This window comes from Staurois parvus, unplaced genomic scaffold (assembly GCF_062004578.1).
Source record: "Staurois parvus isolate SC_StPar_1 unplaced genomic scaffold, SC_StPar_1.0 ptg000090l, whole genome shotgun sequence".
Taxonomy (NCBI): Eukaryota; Metazoa; Chordata; class Amphibia; order Anura; family Ranidae; genus Staurois; species Staurois parvus.
Genome location: NW_028317886.1, coordinates 14,791,057 through 14,811,678, shown reverse-complemented (window position 1 = coordinate 14,811,678; position 20,622 = coordinate 14,791,057). Strand labels below are relative to the sequence as shown.

The 20,622-nt window shown below is 44.7% G+C and overlaps 1 protein-coding gene across 1 annotated transcript in view; it reads right to left on the bottom strand.

Annotated features, from left to right (window-relative positions):
• The window catches only part of DCHS2 (dachsous cadherin-related 2), a 378,130-nt gene that overhangs the window by 27,877 nt on the left and 329,631 nt on the right, over positions 1-20,622 (bottom strand). The window contains exons 11-13 of the mRNA XM_089670433.1: positions 12,829-12,957; positions 6,323-6,532; positions 1,237-2,097 (exon numbers count right to left, since the gene is read on the bottom strand). Coding sequence (XP_089526559.1) covers positions 1,237-2,097; positions 6,323-6,532; positions 12,829-12,957 — 1,200 coding nt within the window. The remainder of the gene's footprint in view (positions 1-1,236; positions 2,098-6,322; positions 6,533-12,828; positions 12,958-20,622) is intronic.

The window sequence follows — 20,622 nt, the reverse complement described above, 5'->3', positions numbered from 1 at the left end:
ATATGGAGTACACAAAAACATTCATCTCAGGCTGTGGGACAGAGGAATTGTCACTCTAATGTTCTATCTGAAGTAACATACCACTAATTTATTACCACCTATGCTACAACATATACTGTAGCTCAGGCATATTGGGCAAAAAGCCTTTAACAAAATGTCCCCATGTCACAATATACAATTATAACTATTAATATTTAATGTATATATCCTTATGATAGTAAGCAGTACTTAACAGAGTTCATAGAATGATTTTCTTCAGAAAATCTAAGTGAACATCTTACACTCTGCAGCAGCAGCAGCAGCAGCAGCAGCAGCAGCAGCAGCAGCAGCAGCAGTATAGTACATTTACCTATAATCTCTTTTACAATGTAACTGTGCTAATTGCTGTGCCACATTGACTGTTCAGTGCACACTCCTAGGGAGTCTTCATACTGGTGCGAGAACATGTTGCATTATCTGCTGAGTGTGTGTGCAAATATTATGAAATAATGAATACATGAGAGTGAGGCATAGCGGAGAACATGTGGATTTACATTTCCTACAAGGATAAGAAAAAGTCTGTTACATAAGACCCTAAAACTTCTACACCCTAAACTCTGAACAGGCCAATTTGCCCCGTGGGTGTGTTTTTGGGGCATGCACAATTTTTGCCTGCAGAGGAAATCATAATCAAAACACTTCCATGCACATACATCTACCCGTCCCCCTATACTTGTGTTCTCAGTTATGCCTCATCTCTGCTGCTATTACAAAGCCAAAGAGCAGTTTCTGACTTCTTCAGCATGTCCTTTATAGAAAACAGAAAGCCTAAGGCCTCTTCTTTTGACTATAGCAGTGGTCATAGATGGATAACTCAGGGAGAAGTGGGGGATTTAACCAATAGGCATGAACACAAAATAAAATAATCAGTTTTGGTTAGAATTCTAGAATTGAGAATTTAACATATTTAAGAATTTAGTATAATAGTAGCACATTTCAAACCTATGAAACTAAATTTACTAAAACTGGAGAGGGCAAAATCTGGTGCAGCTGTGCATGGTAGCCAATCAACTTCTAACTTCATGCTTGTTCAATTAGGCTTTGACAAAAAAAAAAATTGGAAGCTGAATGGTTCCTATGCAGAGCTATGCCAGATTTTTCACATTCCATTTCTAGTAAATGAAGCACTGTGTTATGGTGTATAAAGTCAATTAGAATACTAATTATATCTATTTAATGTTTCAATAGAAAACATACCTGGCTCACTGTTTTCCTGTATTATGGCCTCGTAGTTACTCTGGAGAAAGTAAACATCTCTTTCCAGTCCTTCTAGGGTAACTGTAACCAGACCTGTGGATGTTTTTGCTGGGGTACCAAGGTCTGAAGCCTCCACTGTGAGAACTGTATTTGTGAAGGTAATGGAGGAGAGCACCTTATTGACTTTAATCTTTCCTGTTTCTCTATTAATGTAAAAGTGTGGATCACTTTTCACAAGACTGTACACCACTGTTCCATTTAGGTTGAGGTCTGGGTCACTTGCATATACAGTAGCAATGGTTGTATTAACAGAGATTTGGGGAGAAACAAGAACCTGGATTGGGTTAATTGCAAATATTGGCTCATTATCATTGGCATCATCAATATGTACTATAACTTTGGCAGTGGCACTTTTTTGACCATATATGCTACAGTCAGTTGCAAGTGCCCTAAACACATATTGATGTTTAAATTCTCTGTCTAAAGCCTTTGCAGTCTCAATGTTTCCTGTTGTTCGGTTTATAGTAAAAGCACCTTGTGTATCATCAATCAAGGAGTACATTACTTCTCCATTTAGGCCCTCATCTATATCAAACGCCTGAAGGCTAAGAACCACTGATCCAATAGTTATGTCCTCTCTGACAGATGTGCGGTACTGGCTCTTAGAAAACGTAGGTGGATTGTCATTTTCATCCAAGACCTTAATGTGCAGTTTGGCTGTGGTACTTTTCCGGGGGCTGCCCAGGTCATAGCATTCCACAGTGATGGTAAAATTGCTGACATCCTCTCGATCTAAGCTGCGTGTGGCCCAGAGCTCCCCCGATATGTTATTGATGGCAAAATATCCGCCCGTGTTTCCACCTTCAAAAGTAAAAGAAGCATTAAGCAAAAATTGACAATAAAAGACAGACATGTGGAAAGATATGTCATCATGGGAACACCAATGAAAAAATTGTTAATTCCAATAATATTAAGAATTTATGCTTGCACAGCAAATGCTTAAGTGTCTCTGGCATGTGATTGCCTTGTGTTTGAATTAAAACCTGCATTTCATTTAAATCAGTGGGTGGCACTGACAGTAAATGTAAGAGCCCTCATCCATTACTGTGAAATGAGTTTACCAGATGTAACCCTTTCATTAAAAGTGATACACCTTATAAAATATGTATCTTAATACAAATTCAGCATGAGGACACGTAGCAGCATTTTCATGCAAACACAAAAAAAACCTCATCAAGTTCCAAAAACAATACATGTGAACTATCCTTTGGTTCCAAACAGCATCTCATTAGCTCAAGTGGAAAGTTCTTTTTAGTTGAGATACTACCATTTACAGGGAAACACAATTTATTTTAGAATGTGTTTCTAGGGTCTTGCCATTCACTGCTACCCTGATTGGAACTTCTTTAGCCAAACTATCCATCTACCAACTTTTGCTGTAGTGGATATGAACACTGACAGGTCTCCATGTCTCCTGCACTTTTGGTGGCTATTAAAACACATCTGTCTTTAAAAGATAATCTCTCAAACGTGTTAAAAAAAGTTATTACCAGGGGCGGACTAACCATTAGAGCACTCGGGCACTGCCCGAGGGTCCAGGGTCAGTAGGGGGCCCCATGAAATGCCCCTGGTACCTTTTATAGGCTTTTTTGGGTGTGCTTTGAGTGTGGTCAAGGACACAAGGGCCCCATGATCCCCTATTGCCCGGGGGCCCCATGAGTTGTCAGTCCTCCCCTGGTTATTACTATTACAGAATCAAGAGTAAGCAGTTACTTAGCATTGCCTCCTCTGAATACCTACAACATATTCTTCCTTTTCCACAGCTGTGAGTTACCTGCTGACTAGCGGGGTGAGCTGCTTGTATTGCAGTTATCAACATGCTACAAACATCCAATCCAGCAGGATCCAAAACACTGCTACTACATAATTTCTCAAATGAAATGGATCATAGAACTATAAAGATTATGAGAGATTAAATACAGAAATAGCAAGCTGATCTGTACTCCATATCCCCTGTTTTTTGTTTTATATACACACTATATTGCCAAAAGTATTGGGACACCCCTCCAAATCATTGGATTCAGGTGTTCCAATCACCTTCATGGCCACTGGTGTATATTATAAAGCACCTAGGCATGCAGACGGCTTCCGCAAACATTGTGACAGAATCGGTCGCTCTCAGGAGCTCAGTGAATTCAAGCGTGGTACCAAGATAGGTTGCCACCTGTGCAATAAGTCCATCCGTGAAATTTCCTTGCTACTAAATATTCCACGGTCAACTGTTAGTGGTATTATAACAATGTGGAAGCAACTGAGAACAACAGCAACTCAGCCATCAAGTTGTAGGCCACGTAAAATGATACAACGGGGTCTGCGCATGCTGAAGCGCACAGTGCGCAGAAGTCGCCAACTGTCTGCAGAGTCAATAGCTAAAGACCTCCAAACTTCATGTGGCCTTCAGATTAGCATAAAAACAGTACAGAGAACTTCATGGAATGGGTTTCCATGGCCGAGCAGCTGCATCCAAGCTTTACATCACCAAGTGCAATGCAAAGCGTCGGAAGCAGTGGCGTAAAGTCTGGACTCTAGAGCAGTGGAGACGTGTTCTCTGGAGTAACCAGTCACGCTTCTGTCTGGTAATCCGGTGGAAGTGTCTGGGTTTGGTGGTTGCCAGGAGAATGGTACTTGCCTGACTGCATTGTGCCAAGTGTAAAGTTTGGTAGAGGGGGGGATTATGGTGTAGGGTTGTTTTTCAGGGGTTGGGCTTGGTTTTTTAGTTCCAGTGAAGGGAACTCTTAAGGTGTCAGCATACCAAGACATTTTCAACAATTTCATGCTCCCAACTTTGTGGGAACAGCTTGGGGATGGCCCCTTCCTGTTCCAACATGTGAAGGCAGATGCCCCAATACTATTGGCAATATATATCTTAATCCAGTCAAATTTCAGCTTTTAGATGTTCAGAATTTTCATAGTAATGCACATGGAGTTCTGGGGAATATCTACTATCTAATCAGTTTTCAAATGCTTCTGAGATGATTCAGAATTCATTCACAGGTGCATCTGACCCAAAGTCGACCACTTTCTGATTTGCATTTGACCTGCAAGATTTGCCCAGGAATGCAAAACCCATCTAATTCAAACAAAAGCCCATCAACAGAGGCCCTAATTAAGCCCAAGTGTCTCCAGAACAATGGAGAACAAGAATGTATTGGTAAGCAAAAGGAGATAATAACCTTGTCATTGCCATCACTCCAACAAAGTTGTCCTGAATAATGATTTTGATTGAGCATCCAGGTATGCTATGCCTTTATGTGAACTTGAATCTACCTTTTGGGTTGTTCCTTCATTTGTGACATCTCTTCTACAAGAACCGGGAGATGTAGACTTATGCGGAGTGTGTTTCTGGTATCACACTGCAATTATTTCCTTAAGGCTACATTCATACCGGTGATTTAGGCTGTGTAAATTGCAGCAGCAGGAAACTTCTGATTTCTGCTGCACCTTGTGGCTATTTGTGGCCGCCGCCAGCCATGGCTCTGCACAGGCAAAAATTGCCTGCGGTGATTGCTGCTGGATGCACACAGTAGGTAATCGCTGACTATGAGGAGAGCTGCAAACAGTTGCAGCTGCCAGAAACCTGTCATTATAGTGAGCGGGGCTGGTGGCCACACCTAGCTGCATCAGAAATCAGAAGATTCTTGTCACTGGAGTTTGCACTGCCCTAAGTAATTAATTATCATCAAATGATGGCATAGTGTATGCGTGCTTTGTAAATAAGCAGTTTACATTGCATACATTTACAGTTAGATGATAGTTCGCACTATTCAGCATACCACTGAATCAGATATTGAATAAGTACGAATTCATGCAATAGGTACATATCAGTGGTCCCAAACTGTGGCTCCTGGAGCACCCCTTCCATCCCTTGGCGCACTATTCCTCTCATTGATATGGGACACTATTCTCTCAACTGACAACAACAATGGGGCACCATTTTTCCCACTGACACCAACAATGTGGCATTATTCCTCCCCCTAATACCAAATGTGCTGATGTTTATGCCCACTGATGGCAGGACAATTTCCACTGCCGCTGGCCACAGTCTGGTCAACCCTAAAGTCTGAAGAACAATAAACTGGCACTTTGTTTAGAAAGTTTTGAGACCCCTGTTCCAGATTTTAAAAAATGTATTTACTGTGCTTTGGTAAAGGTGTGGAATAGTAATCTCCAAACTTCGGCCTTGGCTTTTTTCTGGCCTTGGGGCACTATTCCCTCCAACTGACACCAGTGATGGGGCACCATTACCCCTACTGTGCCCATCAATGTGCTGCAATGCTTCTCAGTAACATCAACAATGGGGCACTATTTCTCCCAATGAAAACAATGATGGGGCACTCATCCTGGGGCATTTTCTATTCCCACTGGCCCACGGTCCAGCCCACTTAAAGCCTGAAGAACAGTAAACTGGGCCTTTTCTTGGAAAGTGGAGACCCTTGGTATATATTTTTGCATTTGTTTAATCCAGTACTATTCCCGTAAGCTTTTAGCTATGTTAGATTTATTATATATATATATATATATATATTTTTTTTTTTTTGCAGTATTGATGCTTTGTTTCCTCTGGTATCAAATATTTGATAAAATTATTCAGAGCTTTTACGTATATTAGATGAAACTATAGATACATGTAAAATATCTACTGTAATTTAGCTAGAATTATACTGTATGTAAAGTGAAATCTTAAAAACGAATATCACATTGGGGTTCTAAAATGCTACAGGCTGTTCACTTGCAGTAAAGAACAGCAAACAAGTAAATCTTTGCTCACTTTTAATATCCAAATATGTTCAAGAGAAATAACATAAAAACAGGATTTTTGCTATCACGATTGCTTAACTTAAATGTACAGATTCATAATTTTTACTAAGTTCAATGAACATTCAAGTTGCAAAGCAGACATGTACATTAGTAAGTGAACAGTCTATATTCCTCAAAACACACAAGACAGAGCAAATAACAGGTAAAATTGAAATTTCATGCTGTATTAGACATCTGTGCACACAGTTTAGCAAGCATTATTAATTACCAATTATTTGGAAATGCACTTTGCCATTGTTGCCAGTATCCTTGTCTGTAGCCAGCACATTGTGAATTATTTCTGGAACTTGGTTTTCTGGGACATGAATCTCAGCCTCAGGAAGTAAAAGCTCAGGAGTATTATCATTTTCATCTAGCACTGTACAAACAATTGTTGTGGAGCTGGAGAAGGAGGGGGTTCCACCATCTGTCACCAATACTAATGATGGAAGAATTAGAGAAAAGGCATAGATTAACAGTGAGGTCCAGACCCTAGCAGTCAAAGACAATGTAAATATCGGCATTTACTATAATACTGAGGTGCTAAAAAAAGAAACTTGCCCAAACTCATAGGCATATGTTATTATCTGTCTAGTCTTTCTGCAGCCCTCCACGGTATGTAACCAGTATGTCAGTTAATTATGCTGTTTATATACACTTAGGGGGAGATTTACTAAAACTGGAGCACTCAGAATCTGGCGCAGCTGTGCATAGTAGCCAATCAGCTTCTAATTCCAGCTTGTTCATTCAAGCTTTGACCATAAAACCTGGAAGCTGATTGGTTTCTATGCAGAGCTGCACCAGATTTTTCACACTCCAGTTTTAGTAAATATCCCCCTTCGTGATATTTTACGAGTTCACCTAGTAACACACTATGCATGCCAATAAAAAAACTGCACACGGGTATTATTCCATAGGAATTTTTAAAGTTGCTGGAAAACTGGAAAGGAAAGATGACCTTTAGTACTATGATTTTTAATTGGTCATCTTTCAATCAATTGGTCAGACTGCCAAGTACAATGCATTTCCAGGTTTGCAGTCTCTACATTTCCATTGAAGACATTTTGAAGATTAGTAAAGCTATGTGAAGACATCTACATTAAATAAATGTACTTTAAATGTATGGCAACAAGCCGGTCTGATTATAACCACAAAAAAGAGTTACAAAATGAAAGGAAGATAAAAGTTAGTCTGGGAGTCAGGATAACGATGCCTTTCCCCCAATGAGATGTAATAAAAATATTCACCAATTGGACATTTACATTTTATTCCCACTCCCATTTTAAACCAAATATATATCAGTCATAACATGATCACCATCTAGCACCAAGCTGTCAGTAGCAGATCATTTAGATCCTGTAGGTTGTGAGGTGGGGCCTCCATGGATCGAAATTGTTTTTCCAGCACACCCTACAGATGCTCCATTGGATTGAGATCTGGAGAATTTGGGGGCCAAGTCAACACCTTAAACTCATTGTTGTGTTCCTCAAAGCATTCTTGAGCTATTTTCACAATGTGGTAGGGAGCATTATCCTGCTAAAAGGGGACACTGCCATCAGAGAATACCATTTCCAAGAAAGCATGTACTTGGTCAGCAACAATGTTTAGGTAGGTAGTACATGTCAAAGTAATATCAACATGAATGTCAGGACCCAAGGATTCCTAGAAGAACATTGACCAAAGCCTCACATTGCCTCCTCCAGCTTGCCTTCCTCCCATAGTGCATTCTGGTGCCATCTCTTCACCAGGTAAGCAATGTACACCACCCTGGCCATCTACACCATTTAAAAGAAAATGTGATTCATCAGACCAGGCCACCTTCTTCCATTGCTCTGTGTTTTTTTCTGATGCTTATGTGCCAATTGTAGGTGCTTTTTGCCGTAGACACAGGTCAGCATGGGCCCCCTGACTGGTCTGTGGCTATGCAGCCCCACTGTGATGCCCAGTTTTCTGCTTTCAACAAATCAACTTCAGGAACATCATATTCACTTGCTGCCTAATATATCACACCTACTTTCGGGTGATATTGCAATAAGATAATAAATATTATTCACTGTTATACCTATCAGTATTCATAATGTTATGGCTGATTGGTGTACAGTATATAAAATAATATACAGTATCATATATATATAAAATAATATATAAATCTTAATATAATTAGACTCTATACTGCTTTTCATATGTATTTAGTAAAAATTCAGGTTATTCCAACTATAAACATATACCTAATAGTTTGAGTACATATATTATACATATTGGGTGAACACAAGTGTGTATACATTGAAGATGAGGTGCCAAATGTAACACTGTGCAGTTATTGTGAATGCAGATTTGTATTTATCCACAAGATGGCAATGTTCAGTATTTTTATTTGTCACAACCTTTATGCAGATGTCCAGGGCCTGCTGGGAATTGTAGGTTGAAAGAAGAACTTTCTTCACAGTTAAGCTGAAATTAAACTACAGAGCCCATGAGCAATCACTAAGGAATGGGAGGATATAAACAAAAAGCCTGAGTAGACACTGGGAGAGTTGGAGAGAGACTGTGTATGAAGAAGGAGTGTCGAGAGCCTATGAGCCGTGCAGTTCTGGATCAGATTGGGATGAGCCGGTTAGTACAGAAAAGCTGGGGAAGCTGTGGAAGAGACAGGCAAGGCAAACACCGCTTGTAAACAGCTGCTCCAGGGAGACCTTTCTGCTGCAGGAGCTCTGAGTCACCGCCATCACAGCCACATTTCCAGACAAAAAGGGGTCCCCCACCGCTGAATGTTCATTGCTTTGCTGATTGCTACATCAGGACTGGGTGACCCACAGAGTTTGCTGCCATTCAGGTGCTTCACATTCAGATATTCTTCAGCATAGGCGTTTATGAGTGACGCATGTACCAGTGCCTTTTTTGCTGCAGAATGCTATCCCTCATCTGCCATCTACCTCGGCCCAGGCTAATTGAGGAACTAGTTTCTGCCATTATAAACGAGTTTACCATGCAAAGTGCATCCGATCTATAGATCCATTCCCCTAAAGTGACTTTGCCACTAACTTCCCAACTCAAAATAATTTGGCCTACAGCTTCACAACCTAGAGTGACTCTCCCTAACCACTTTAAATCTAAAAGTAAACCTTGTCCTGCAATTTCTTATATGGAAGTGAACTTTGTCAACAATCTCATCACTTAAAGTGACCCGTGTTAACAATTCTGCCTCTCAAAGAGAACTATCCTGTTCATTTCACATCTGAAAGGGACAGCACCTGTGTGCCAATGTAGGGCCTCAACTAAGCCAGCAGAAGAACCAAATTTTCAGACTGTTTTATACTTAGGGCTTATTCCTTTTGGTAACACTGGTTGCTGGCAATATAACTGATTTACTAGCTTAAACCTAGATGTGACGATTGTGCACAATAGGGACATGGACGCTGTATGTGACAGCCATCTTGTTAGGTCTCAGCCATGTTTTCTCTCCTGTCCTCCCTTTTCCCTTTTGAATGGAATGTATAGCTGTAAATTGAACGGAGGTCAAAAGGGCCTCTTATCCTAAATAAAACACAGCTAGATAAAGCTCCAGGGCTGTAAACTGCTAATTAGTCTGGTTCCAGGGGTCTGCTTTGAAAACCACTTTCCTCTGCCCGATCGTAAAACAATAACTCAGTCAGTCATGACCTGTTAGGCCATTAAAGCTAGAGTGTGCCATAAAACGTACATTCCACATGAGACATTTTTTATACAATTCATAAAGTTCAGCAGGAACTGGGCACATTAATATCAGGTATATATTTGGATAGATCATTTTAATATGAGTCACACAAGGCCTTACATGACTATATTGGCACCTAGGAGAGAGAAGAAGCAGTCTCATTCTTCCTGGGTGACAAGGGTATGCTGTGCTTAGTATCCCTGCATTTGAAATATAATTCTGAATATTAATCTGCCGGTTGCTAGGATGCTACCTGTACCTATTGGAGGTTATTAACCTTAGTATGAAATTGTAAGGCGACTTGGTCATAACCTTGGTTACCTCCTAACACCCATCCCCAAACTGGATGATTGGTAATTTTTTCTCAGGCGACAGCCCTTTAATATGATAGAAAAAGACTGACAGGCATGAGAAAGACAGCTCTCGTTTACCATCAATCAGGAAACATCTGACAGACTTGAGAGCCAAGGCATCCTTTTTGTTTGCACAATTGTACTCTGCTAAAACCACGGACTTTGCAAGTATTCTGCCTTCTGAACTCCTTTCTTTTATTTCTTTCTGTTGTTTTATTGCTCTCTTTATATCTTTATAACATCTTTTCTGTAAATATTTTAATTGCACCATTTTGACCTTTTTAGTAATAAATCCTACTTTGAAAAGTGTTCAAACTGTCTCTAAAGCTTTTAATACAAACTAAAGAATCCCTGTCTCTTGAAGAGTGCTACTGTATGTAATAATCCTCTGAATATATCTGTCTGTGGTGACAGTGTGTATTACAGACGCTTATACGAATATCATAGTGTTACTGTTAAGATTTGTGAGTTTCCTCCTTCTCTGTAAAAAGGTGGAGGTGGCAGTGTGAAGGGTTAATTGCGTAATTAACCTGACCCACCAACAATTGCTCTCAGGCTGCTGGCACATATATTGTAGTCCCTTGAGCTGGAAAATCTTTGTGCAGGACATAGCTGAGAGTGGCATTGCTACGCAAGTGACAGTGCGGTGCGAGATCGGCTGGTCCTTCGGTCACAAGTTGGTGAGAAGGGCAGGGGTCGGAGGCCGCGTTCCGTCACACTAGACTCTCCTGACTGAGGGCCTACAAGGAGGCTAGCTAGCCTAATTTCTTGTTTATCCATTCACGTCTCACTTGGGGAGCAATCTCCCAGTCTGAGGGCTATCGTTTATGGCCTGGGTGCTGCAGGACATAGGTGGCTACACTCTAAACAGTATTTTATGGCACTGTGCTGATTCACAGTGTTTATTGCAAAACCATGAAATTGTTATATTTTCTTACTATTTGTTTGCTACCAATACAACTTGATCATTTGTTTTATCATAGTTGGTGTGTATCGTTCTTGTGTAATTACCAGGAGCCTCCCAGGTCAAGGTATTTTTGGTGGTGTCACTAAGAATGTGGCTCCAATTAGAGCCACTGGAAGATCAGAAGACCCATATCTACCAGCAGCTACTTTAGAGGTAGCGCTACACAAAAATGCTATTTTTTTTTTATATAGAATGATCATGACCTGTTCTGGAACATGCAACAAACACTTTCTTGTGCTGCCTTGAAGATCAATGTCAAGGATCCAACAAGTGAAACAATAGCTAGATCTCATATAGTATTTGTTTTTTCAAAGTAGTTAGCTAGTTAGTTAGTTAGTTAGTTAGTGTGAAAAGTGTAACCCTGTCTACCTGGGGCTTTGCTGAGCACACGCCTTAAAAAAAAGAAGAAATAATTCTTATGGTGACTGTGCCGCTAAAATACAAAGTAAATATAAGGATGCTCCTACAAAGATTATATTCCATGGTCCTCTGCTGCACCCTGTAATTCCTCCTTCCAGTCCCTACAGGACACAGTAGTTGTATAAGGGCTGGCAAATCTAAGCACATAATGAAACAGGGGACCAGGTATCCTACACTTTTGGAAGTGCTGAATTCTGTAGCTTCTTCTGTAAATAATTCCTCCTCATTACAGCAAAGATCAGCAGCATGGGCAGCAGAAGAGGTGAATATTCCATGTACCCTTTGTTAAGGCTGTTTCATTTCATGCTTTGACAGAGTTGGTTTTTGTGCCAATTCATAAATGCGATAATCCATTGCAGCTGATCAGAATTTATCTTGTACTAGTCTAACTTCAACAAAGAGAATTTGAATATGCTATATCTTAAAAGAACACATTCTAAACTGAAAAAGGACACGTGTGTTATGGTACAAAGATAACAATCTGTAGGAAACTGGCATCTTATTGTTGATATTTATTACTATATTTCATTGGTCTTTAACAAAATAAGGTAAAATTATTCATGACAAGGACAGTTACTAAACCCCGGACCCTGCATTCACGCTATCTGGTCTCCCACACTACATGGAAATGCAACTATTTTAGTAATTATAAACTGCTAAATACCTTTTCTCATCAGCAGTTAGAGCAGTCTTGTGACTTCTATCAGTATCCAACTGAGCACTGGTTAAAGCTTGTAGGAGTTTTTTTTTCTGCTCTAGGAGAATGCAGAACCCCTGACCTCTGTCTGGACAGTGCTGATTGGCCCTGTGCTGATCACATGCACTCTCTCAAGAAAAAAAAAACATCTCTAGCAATACATACCAAACTGAGCATGTATAGAGTGTCTCCACACGATATGTCTTATCAGGAGATAAGAGGGGGGCACTGGAAGAAGGGGAGGATCAGAGAAGTCAGGATCAAACAGCATTTGTACACAATGCAGAGGATTAACCCCTTAGGTTCCTCAGTGAGTATAACAAGCATGCTTTACTGTATATACAGACTGATTTTACTGTTTTGGGTTTAGTAACACTTTATTATATAAGCAGCAGACACATTTTATGTAAATGTACCTATGTATATGATATGATGTACAGTAAGAGTTATTTATGGTATAAGTTCTGCTAACCTGAATGTGATTCATGCAAGCCTCTCATATATTCAGACACCTCTACTGTTCTTGTCCAAAACTGTACAGCTAAAACATGTTTCTATGTTACCCATAATGCAGCACAAGCAATTCAAATACCATATGACTCACCTCTAATGATAAAGTGATCCTCTTTCTCTCTGTCGAATGTTGCTGCTGTAACTATTTCTCCTGTCTCAGGTATTATTCTGAAAAGCTCATGGCTTGGCCAAATGTAGTAAGTAAGTATGGCATTGACTCCTACAAAACATAATTAACATTCCACATGTTCTAATATTAAATGCCTTTACTAACAAGTTGAATGTGTCATCTGTGCTCTGGTGTGTTGGGAAACACAATATTAAGGGTAATGCAAATGTGAAGCTTAACGTAAATGGTAAAATGTAAACCATAATTACCAACTGTATCAGGTTTGCTGGGATAGTCTGGCTTTTTAGTTAGTTGTTCCACAATGGCTGTGTATTGGGATCAGAATGTGACTCTCATTGAAGGTTACTTGGCATAGATATGGAGGAATAAGCAGGTCCAATCCCCACTTTCCCCCTTCCCCCACTCCCAAGGTGTTGCAGCTAACAGCCTAGATTCTTTTTTAGGTATGCTTCCAACAATCCTTTCAGTCATACTTGCTGATAGACTGCTGCTTTTTTGTTTTCTGACAGTTTAAGCAGTAGCCCCATTAGTGCTGCCCACATGTCTTGCCACCTGACTGCCAACACTCCAAGCAGTGACAGTAGCTAAGCCCACTGGACCTGCCCTCTGCCAACCCACCTTCACCCCCCCGAGGTTGCAATGTTAGTATATTGCATAATAGGGATGTAGGTAAAGTGGGGCATAAATGAAAGTGGGAAGTGGCTGCTTAGAGACTCAGCCTCTCTGTGATGCACCTGCCTAAGCAATGATGGCCTGGGGGAAATCATTCAAACTTTTTTTCAAATGCTTCACTGACCACTAATATGACAGAACACTTTGAAGTGCCTCTAGTCATTGGTGGTCAGTAAAGTGCCCTTTTATATTCCCTATTCCCTGACCACCAATGTGTGTGTAGGAGGGTTAATGGAATTGCCAATGACTACCAATGCAGGGGGAAAGGGGTTAAGTACTACTGCCACTAACAACCAATGGGGGGGGGGGTTAAATAACAATGTCAATGGCTATTGACTACTAATGGTGGAGTGTTTTATATAACACTGCTTTTGAACATCAATGCAGTAAGTGTGATAAAGCAATACTAGAGGGTTTTCTTCTTTTTTTGTAAAATAACAAACATGTTATATTTACCTGCTGTGCGCAGTAGTTTTGCACAGAGCAGCCTAGATCCTCCTCCTCTCAGGTCCCTTGTTGGCGCTCCTGGCTCCTTTCTGTCGAGTGCCCCGATAGCAAGCTATGGGGGCACCCAAGCAGGCTGTTCCCAAGCCGCTGCTCTGTGTGTCACTGTAAGGGACCGCCCGGCGGTACCACTAGCACTCCACTGGTCGGATGTTCCCAGCGCACGGAGTCTAAGCCCCAGGGTACTTGTTCACCAGGGCCCCTGATGGTGGGGATGGACTTGGAGTACCCTAGGACCAGGTCGTGACTACTGAGGACACCCGTCAGTGGTAGGGGTATTCGCCAGGGGCTCCCACGGGAGAGAGCCAGGTATGAGGAGGTCTGGAGACCCCGTAGAGAGGGACGGATGGATGGATGGATGGATGGCTGAGCAGGAGCAGGGTCATACAAGCCGGGTCGGTAACTATGGGGACGGTGCGGTACAGAGCGGCGGGCAGAGAATAGTCGGGTCACACGCCAGGTCAGCAACAGCAGGTCAGATCCAATAGGGGGCATTCAGGAGAGAGGTCAGGCAAGCAAGGGTCAAAACAGGAGAAAACAGCAAGGTCAGGGCACAATCCGGGTCAGCAACTTACTTCAGACAGGTTCACAGGTTCACAGGATACAAAAGACCAAAAGGCACCGAATGACAGCTCAGGGCCGTTTAAATATCCCGCCCTGCGCTGTCATTGGTGCCAGGCGCGCGCCCGCGGTCACTACTGCGCATGCGCGAACCTGATTGCCGCGGTCGGCCAAGTCCCGGCGCTCGCGTACAGGGAGGTGTACTGCGCCTGCGCCGGGACCAGCGGCGCGGCGATCTCCGACATTGCCCCCCCCCTACGGGCAACCTCCGGATGCCCACCCGATCTCTCCACCACGGGTGATCACGAAGAAACTCCCGGACTAGTCTAGGTGCGTGGACATTATGAGCCGGTTCCCAGGAATTGTCCTCAGGACCATAGCCCTTCCACTTAATTAGGAATTGGGTCTGGCCCCCCCTTCTTCGGCACTTAAGGATCGTTTCCACCTCAAATTCCTCTTGTCCTTCGACCGTTATGGCCTCAGGGGGTCTGGATTCTCGTTCTGGGAAGGCATCTGGGATCACTGGCTTCAGCAGAGATACATGGAAAACTGGATGAATTCTGAACGTGGCCAGAAGGATCAGCTCATATGCCACTTCGTTGACCATCCGCTTTACCTGAAAAGGCCCCACAAATTTAGGTCCCAATTTTTTCGAGGGACAAAGCATCTTTAAGTTGGTTGTGGCCAACCACACCTTCTGCCCAGGCCGCAACGCCAAATCCCCTCTTCGTTTCTTGTTAAACTCCTTCTTATTGTCCTCTTGGGCCCGAGCGATGGCTTCCTGGAGTAATTTGTTATTGACGGAGAAGAAGGTCAACGCATCCTGCGTGGCTGGAACTGGGCATTCAGAGACCAAGTCAGGGAGAAAGACAGGGTGAAACCCATAATTCGAAAAGAATGGGGACTGCCCCGTTGCCGAATGGCTTGCGTTGTTATAAGCGAACTCCGCCAGGGGTAAAAGAGACAGCCAATCATCCTGCAGGAAAGACGTGTAGCAACGCAAGTATTGCTCCAGGGTCTGGTTCGTCCTCTCGGTCTGACCGTTGGTCTGAGGGTGGAACGCGGAGGAGAGGGACAACTTGATGTCCAGGGCCTTGCACAGAGCCCTCCAAAACTTAGATGTAAACTGGACCCCTCGATCAGAGACGATGTCCTCGGGTACTCCATGAAGTCTAACGATCTCCCGGATAAATATTCGCGCCGTCTCAGTTGCTGACGGAGTCTTCCTTAGTGGCACGAAGTGAGCCATCTTGGATAGGCGATCAATAACCACCAGAATTGCTGTGTGGTCTTGTGACGGTGGGAGCTCGACTATGAAGTCCATCGCGATCTTCTGCCAAGGCCATTCGGGAATCGGCAAAGGTCGCAACAGCCCCCAGGCTTTGCTCCTTGACGGTTTGCTCTTCTGGCAGATGGTACAGGATCTCACGTAGCGCTTGCAATCCTTAGCCATGTTTGGCCACCAAAACGAGCGCCGGAGAAGCTCCAGAGTCTTGACTGGGCCAAAGTGACCCGCCAGCGGGTGATCGTGGCAATGCCCCAAAACCAGGGTCCGGACTTCCTCAGGTACCACGATAGAATCCTCCTTCCACAGGAGTCCCCCTTTGTTCTGGAGGGATACCCCAACTGGGGTTGGTGTGGCCGTAGATGCTTCTATTAACTTGGAGCGAAGGTCCGTCTGGAGCGCCAAGAAGTTCCCTGAGGACAAGATAGTGTCGGGTACCAGTTCTTCTTCGGAGTCCTCAAACATACGAGATAGCGCGTCAGGCTTCGTATTTTTAGATCCGGGCCTGTAAGTAATATGAAAATTGAATCTGGAAAAGAACAGGGCCCATCTTGCCTGCCGTGGGCGTAGACGCTTGGCAGTCCTCAGATATTCCAGATTCTTGTGGTCTGTGAAAATCAATATAGGGTGTGAGGCACCTTCCAGCAGGTATCTCCATTCTTCTAGCGCTGCTTTGATAGCCAGCAGCTCTCGATCCCCGATATCGTAATTCTTTTCTGCTGGGGTGAGTTTCCTCGAGAAGAATGCTACGGGATGGAGTAACTCTTTGGTGCCTTTCCGCTGAGACAGGATGGATCCTACCGCATTCTCCGATGCATCTACCTCCAAGATGTAGGGCAGGGCCGCGTCCGGGTGGCCCAGGATGGGTGCCGAGGTAAACAGCTTTTTCAGAGCTTCGAAAGCTTTTTGAGCCTCTGGTGTCCATTTGAACCGGGTTCCAAGTTTGGTTAGTTGGGTAATGGGGGAGACCAGACCCGAGAAGTTTTTGATGAACTTCCGATAAAAGTTCGCGAACCCTATAAACCGTTGGACACCTTTTTTGTCCGTGGGTTCAGGCCAATCTAAAATTGCAGAGACCTTCTGGGGGTCCATCGCGACCCCCGCAGTGGAGATAATCAGGCCTAGAAACGTGATGCTAGTTTGCTCAAAGCAACATTTCTCCGCCTTAGCATATAACCCATGCTGCCGCAATTGCCACAAAACTTTTGCCACATGTATCCTATGATCCTCTAGAGAGGGTGAAAAAATTAGTATGTCGTCCAAGTAGACGATAACGAAGACATCCAAAAAATCCCTGAAGATGTCGTTCACAAAGTGTTGGAAGGTGGCTGGTGCATTGCACAGCCCAAATGGCATGACCAAGTATTCAAAGTGGCCAAACCGGGTACGGAAAGCAGTTTTCCACTCGTCCCCCTCTCTTATGCGTACCAGGTTATAGGCCCCCCTTAAATCAAGCTTTGTGAAAATAGCCGCAGCCTTTAGGCTCTGAAACAGTTCTGGTACCAATGGCAATGGGTAACGATTTTTTATCGTGACCCTGTTCAGCTCCCGGTAGTCAATACAAGGCCTCAGGGTTTTGTCTTTTTTCTCCACGAAGAAGATTCCCGCTCCTGCTGGAGAAGTGGAGGGGCGGATGAATCCCTTCTGGAGGCTGTCCTCGATATATTCCTTCAGGGCCCCCAATTCAAGCTCAGATAGGGGGAAAATACGCCCAAAAGGGATTTCAGAGCCTGGTAACAGGTCGATTGGACAGTCATACGGGCGGTGGGGGGGCAGAGTGTCGGCTCCCCGCTTACTGAACACATCCAGGAACCCATGATAGGCTGCGGGAATAACCTGTTTCAAGTCGGAGTCTCCTTCGGAGCAAAGGAGAACTCGGGGCCCCGCGGGGCCCGAAGTGCGACAATGTTCCCGACAGTATGGGGAAGGGAACGAGATTGACCCGGTCTCCCAGTCAATCTGGGGGTTATGGGCCCGTAACCATGGGAGCCCCAGAATGACTGGGAAAAGAGGTGATGCAATAGCGTCCAGGCGGAGGAACTCCTGGTGCTGGTTTGCAATGATAGTGGCAATGGGGGGAGTTTCCTGATTAACTACCCCCGATTTTATCTGGGAACCATCAGCCAAAAAGATGTTGAAGCCCTTCTGTCTGTGTTGGAGAGGGATACCCTGTTGGTGAGCAAACTCTAGATCCAGGAAACAGCTGCATGCCCCCGAATCAACTATGGCTGTCACCTCCACGATCTTTCCTGGAAGCTGAAAGGAGAGGGGCACTACTAAGTATTGCGAAGGACAGGTATTGCTAATAGACAAGGAAGAAAAACGGGTGCACTTACTCATTTTTTGAGGGCAGGATCGCACCATATGACCAGCTTCACCGCAGTAAAGGCAGAGGTTCTGGGCTCGTCTGCGCTGGCGTTCCTCTGGTGATAATTTAGGCCGTGCCAGACCTAGCTGCATAGGTTCCGGAACATCTCCTGGTGGTGGGTTCTGGATGCTTTGTCGGGTTGGTGGGCTGGGGCCTAGGAATGGACCCCAGGTATTTCCGCGACCCTGGCCGGACCTCTCAAGCCTGCGTTCCCGCAGTCTTCGGTCAATCTTAATTGTCAGGGCAATAAGGTCTTCTAGAGACTCGGGAACCTCCACCCGGGCCAGCTCATCTTTCAAGGGATCGGAGAGTCCCATACGGAACTGGTGCAATAGAGCGAACTCATTCCAGCGTGTGTCCCCCATCCACCGCCTGAAATCAGAGGCGTATTCCTCTGCCGCCCGCCGGCCCTGTCGGAGCGCATATAAGGTCGCTTCGGCAGAGGCTGCCCGCTGCGGGTCATCATACAAGATGGCCATTGCTTCAAAGAAACTATTGACCGATCCCAGGTGAGGATCATTGTTTCCCCTTAGCCGGTGGGCCCAATCCTGGGGTTCACCCTGTAGTAGCGAAACAATGAATCCTACCTTCATGTTTTCGGTCAGGAAGGTACGGGGTTGTAGCTCAAAGAACAAGAGACAGGAGTCGCGGAATGACCGGAAGCGTGTGCGGTCCCCGTGAAAACGCTCCGGTAGGGGTACTCGGGGTTCTACCATAGGGAACGGGGCGGAAGCCCCTGAGACTGGCTCCTGAGCTACCAGGGCCGGGGGTGCAGAAACCGGGGCCTGTGGGGCAGGATCAGAAATAGAGCCAGTCTGGATGCGATTCTCCAGCTGCATGCATCTGTCCTGCAGGACCGTTACGGCCTGCGTCAAATTAGCTAGGTGCCTGCAAATTTCCTCTAACGGGGAGGGCCCTCCTCTAGGCTCAGTCATGGCCTTTTGGTACTGTAAGGGACCGCCCGGCGGTACCACTAGCACTCCACTGGTCGGATGTTCCCAGCGCACGGAGTCTAAGCCCCAGGGTACTTGTTCACCAGGGCCCCTGATGGTGGGGATGGACTTGGAGTACCCTAGGACCAGGTCGTGACTACTGAGGACACCCGTCAGTGGTAGGGGTATTCGCCAGGGGCTCCCACGGGAGAGAGCCAGGTATGAGGAGGTCTGGAGACCCCGTAGAGAGGGACGGATGGATGGATGGATGGATGGCTGAGCAGGAGCAGGGTCATACAAGCCGGGTCGGTAACTATGGGGACGGTGCGGTACAGAGCGGCGGGCAGAGAATAGTCGGGTCACACGCCAGGTCAGCAACAGCAGGTCAGATCCAATAGGGGGCATTCAGGAGAGAGGTCAGGCAAGCAAGGGTCAAAACAGGAGAAAACAGCAAGGTCAGGGCACAATCCGGGTCAGCAACTTACTTCAGACAGGTTCACAGGTTCACAGGATACAAAAGACCAAAAGGCACCGAATGACAGCTCAGGGCCATTTAAATATCCCGCCCTGCGCTGTCATTGGTGCCAGGCGCGCGCCCGCGGTCACTACTGCGCATGTGCGAACCTGATTGCCGCGGTCGGCCAAGTCCCAGCGCTCGCGTACAGGGAGGTGTACTGCGCCTGCGCCGGGACCAGCGGCGCGGCGATCTCCGACAGTCCATTCACATGTGGAGCCATAGTTCGGCCCCACCCCCTCTCTCTCCTCATTTGCTGACTGGATGTGATTGACAGCAGTGGGAGCCAATGGCTTCCGCTTGCTGTCTCAGCCAATGAGGAGGCAGGGAACTGGGACAGCTGAGGCTGTTGAGTACATCGGTGGAACATGATGAGGCTCTGGTAAGTATTGAGGGGGCTGGGGGCACTGCTGCACACAGAATGTTTTTACCTTCATGCATAGAATGCATGAAGGTAAAAACCCTTGAGCCTTTACAACCACTTTAAGGGGGTATACCAGCATTGCCATTAACTACCAATGAAGGAGGTGGGGTTAAATAGCAAAACACTGACCACCACTGTAAGGTTTTTGCTACTCACACAAAAGATGGAGATTATTATTGCTGTCACTGAAACCAATACTGGGGGTTATGATTGCAACCATTGGGACCAATGCTGGGGGTTGTTATTGCATCCACTGACACTCATGTTTGGGGTTACTATTACAGCCAAAGACATCAATGCTGGAAGTTACTATTACTGACACTGACACCAATGGTGGGGCTTAGCTTACTCCCATTTTCTCTGCAGTGTGCATAGCAGTGAAAAAAAACAGCAGGATCAAAGTTTTCAGGTTTTGAGGTGCACACAGCCAGTGAATGGGCTTCCTAACTCAATGCAATGCACTTAAAGGCAAAAAACAAACTGCTTTTGTGCAGC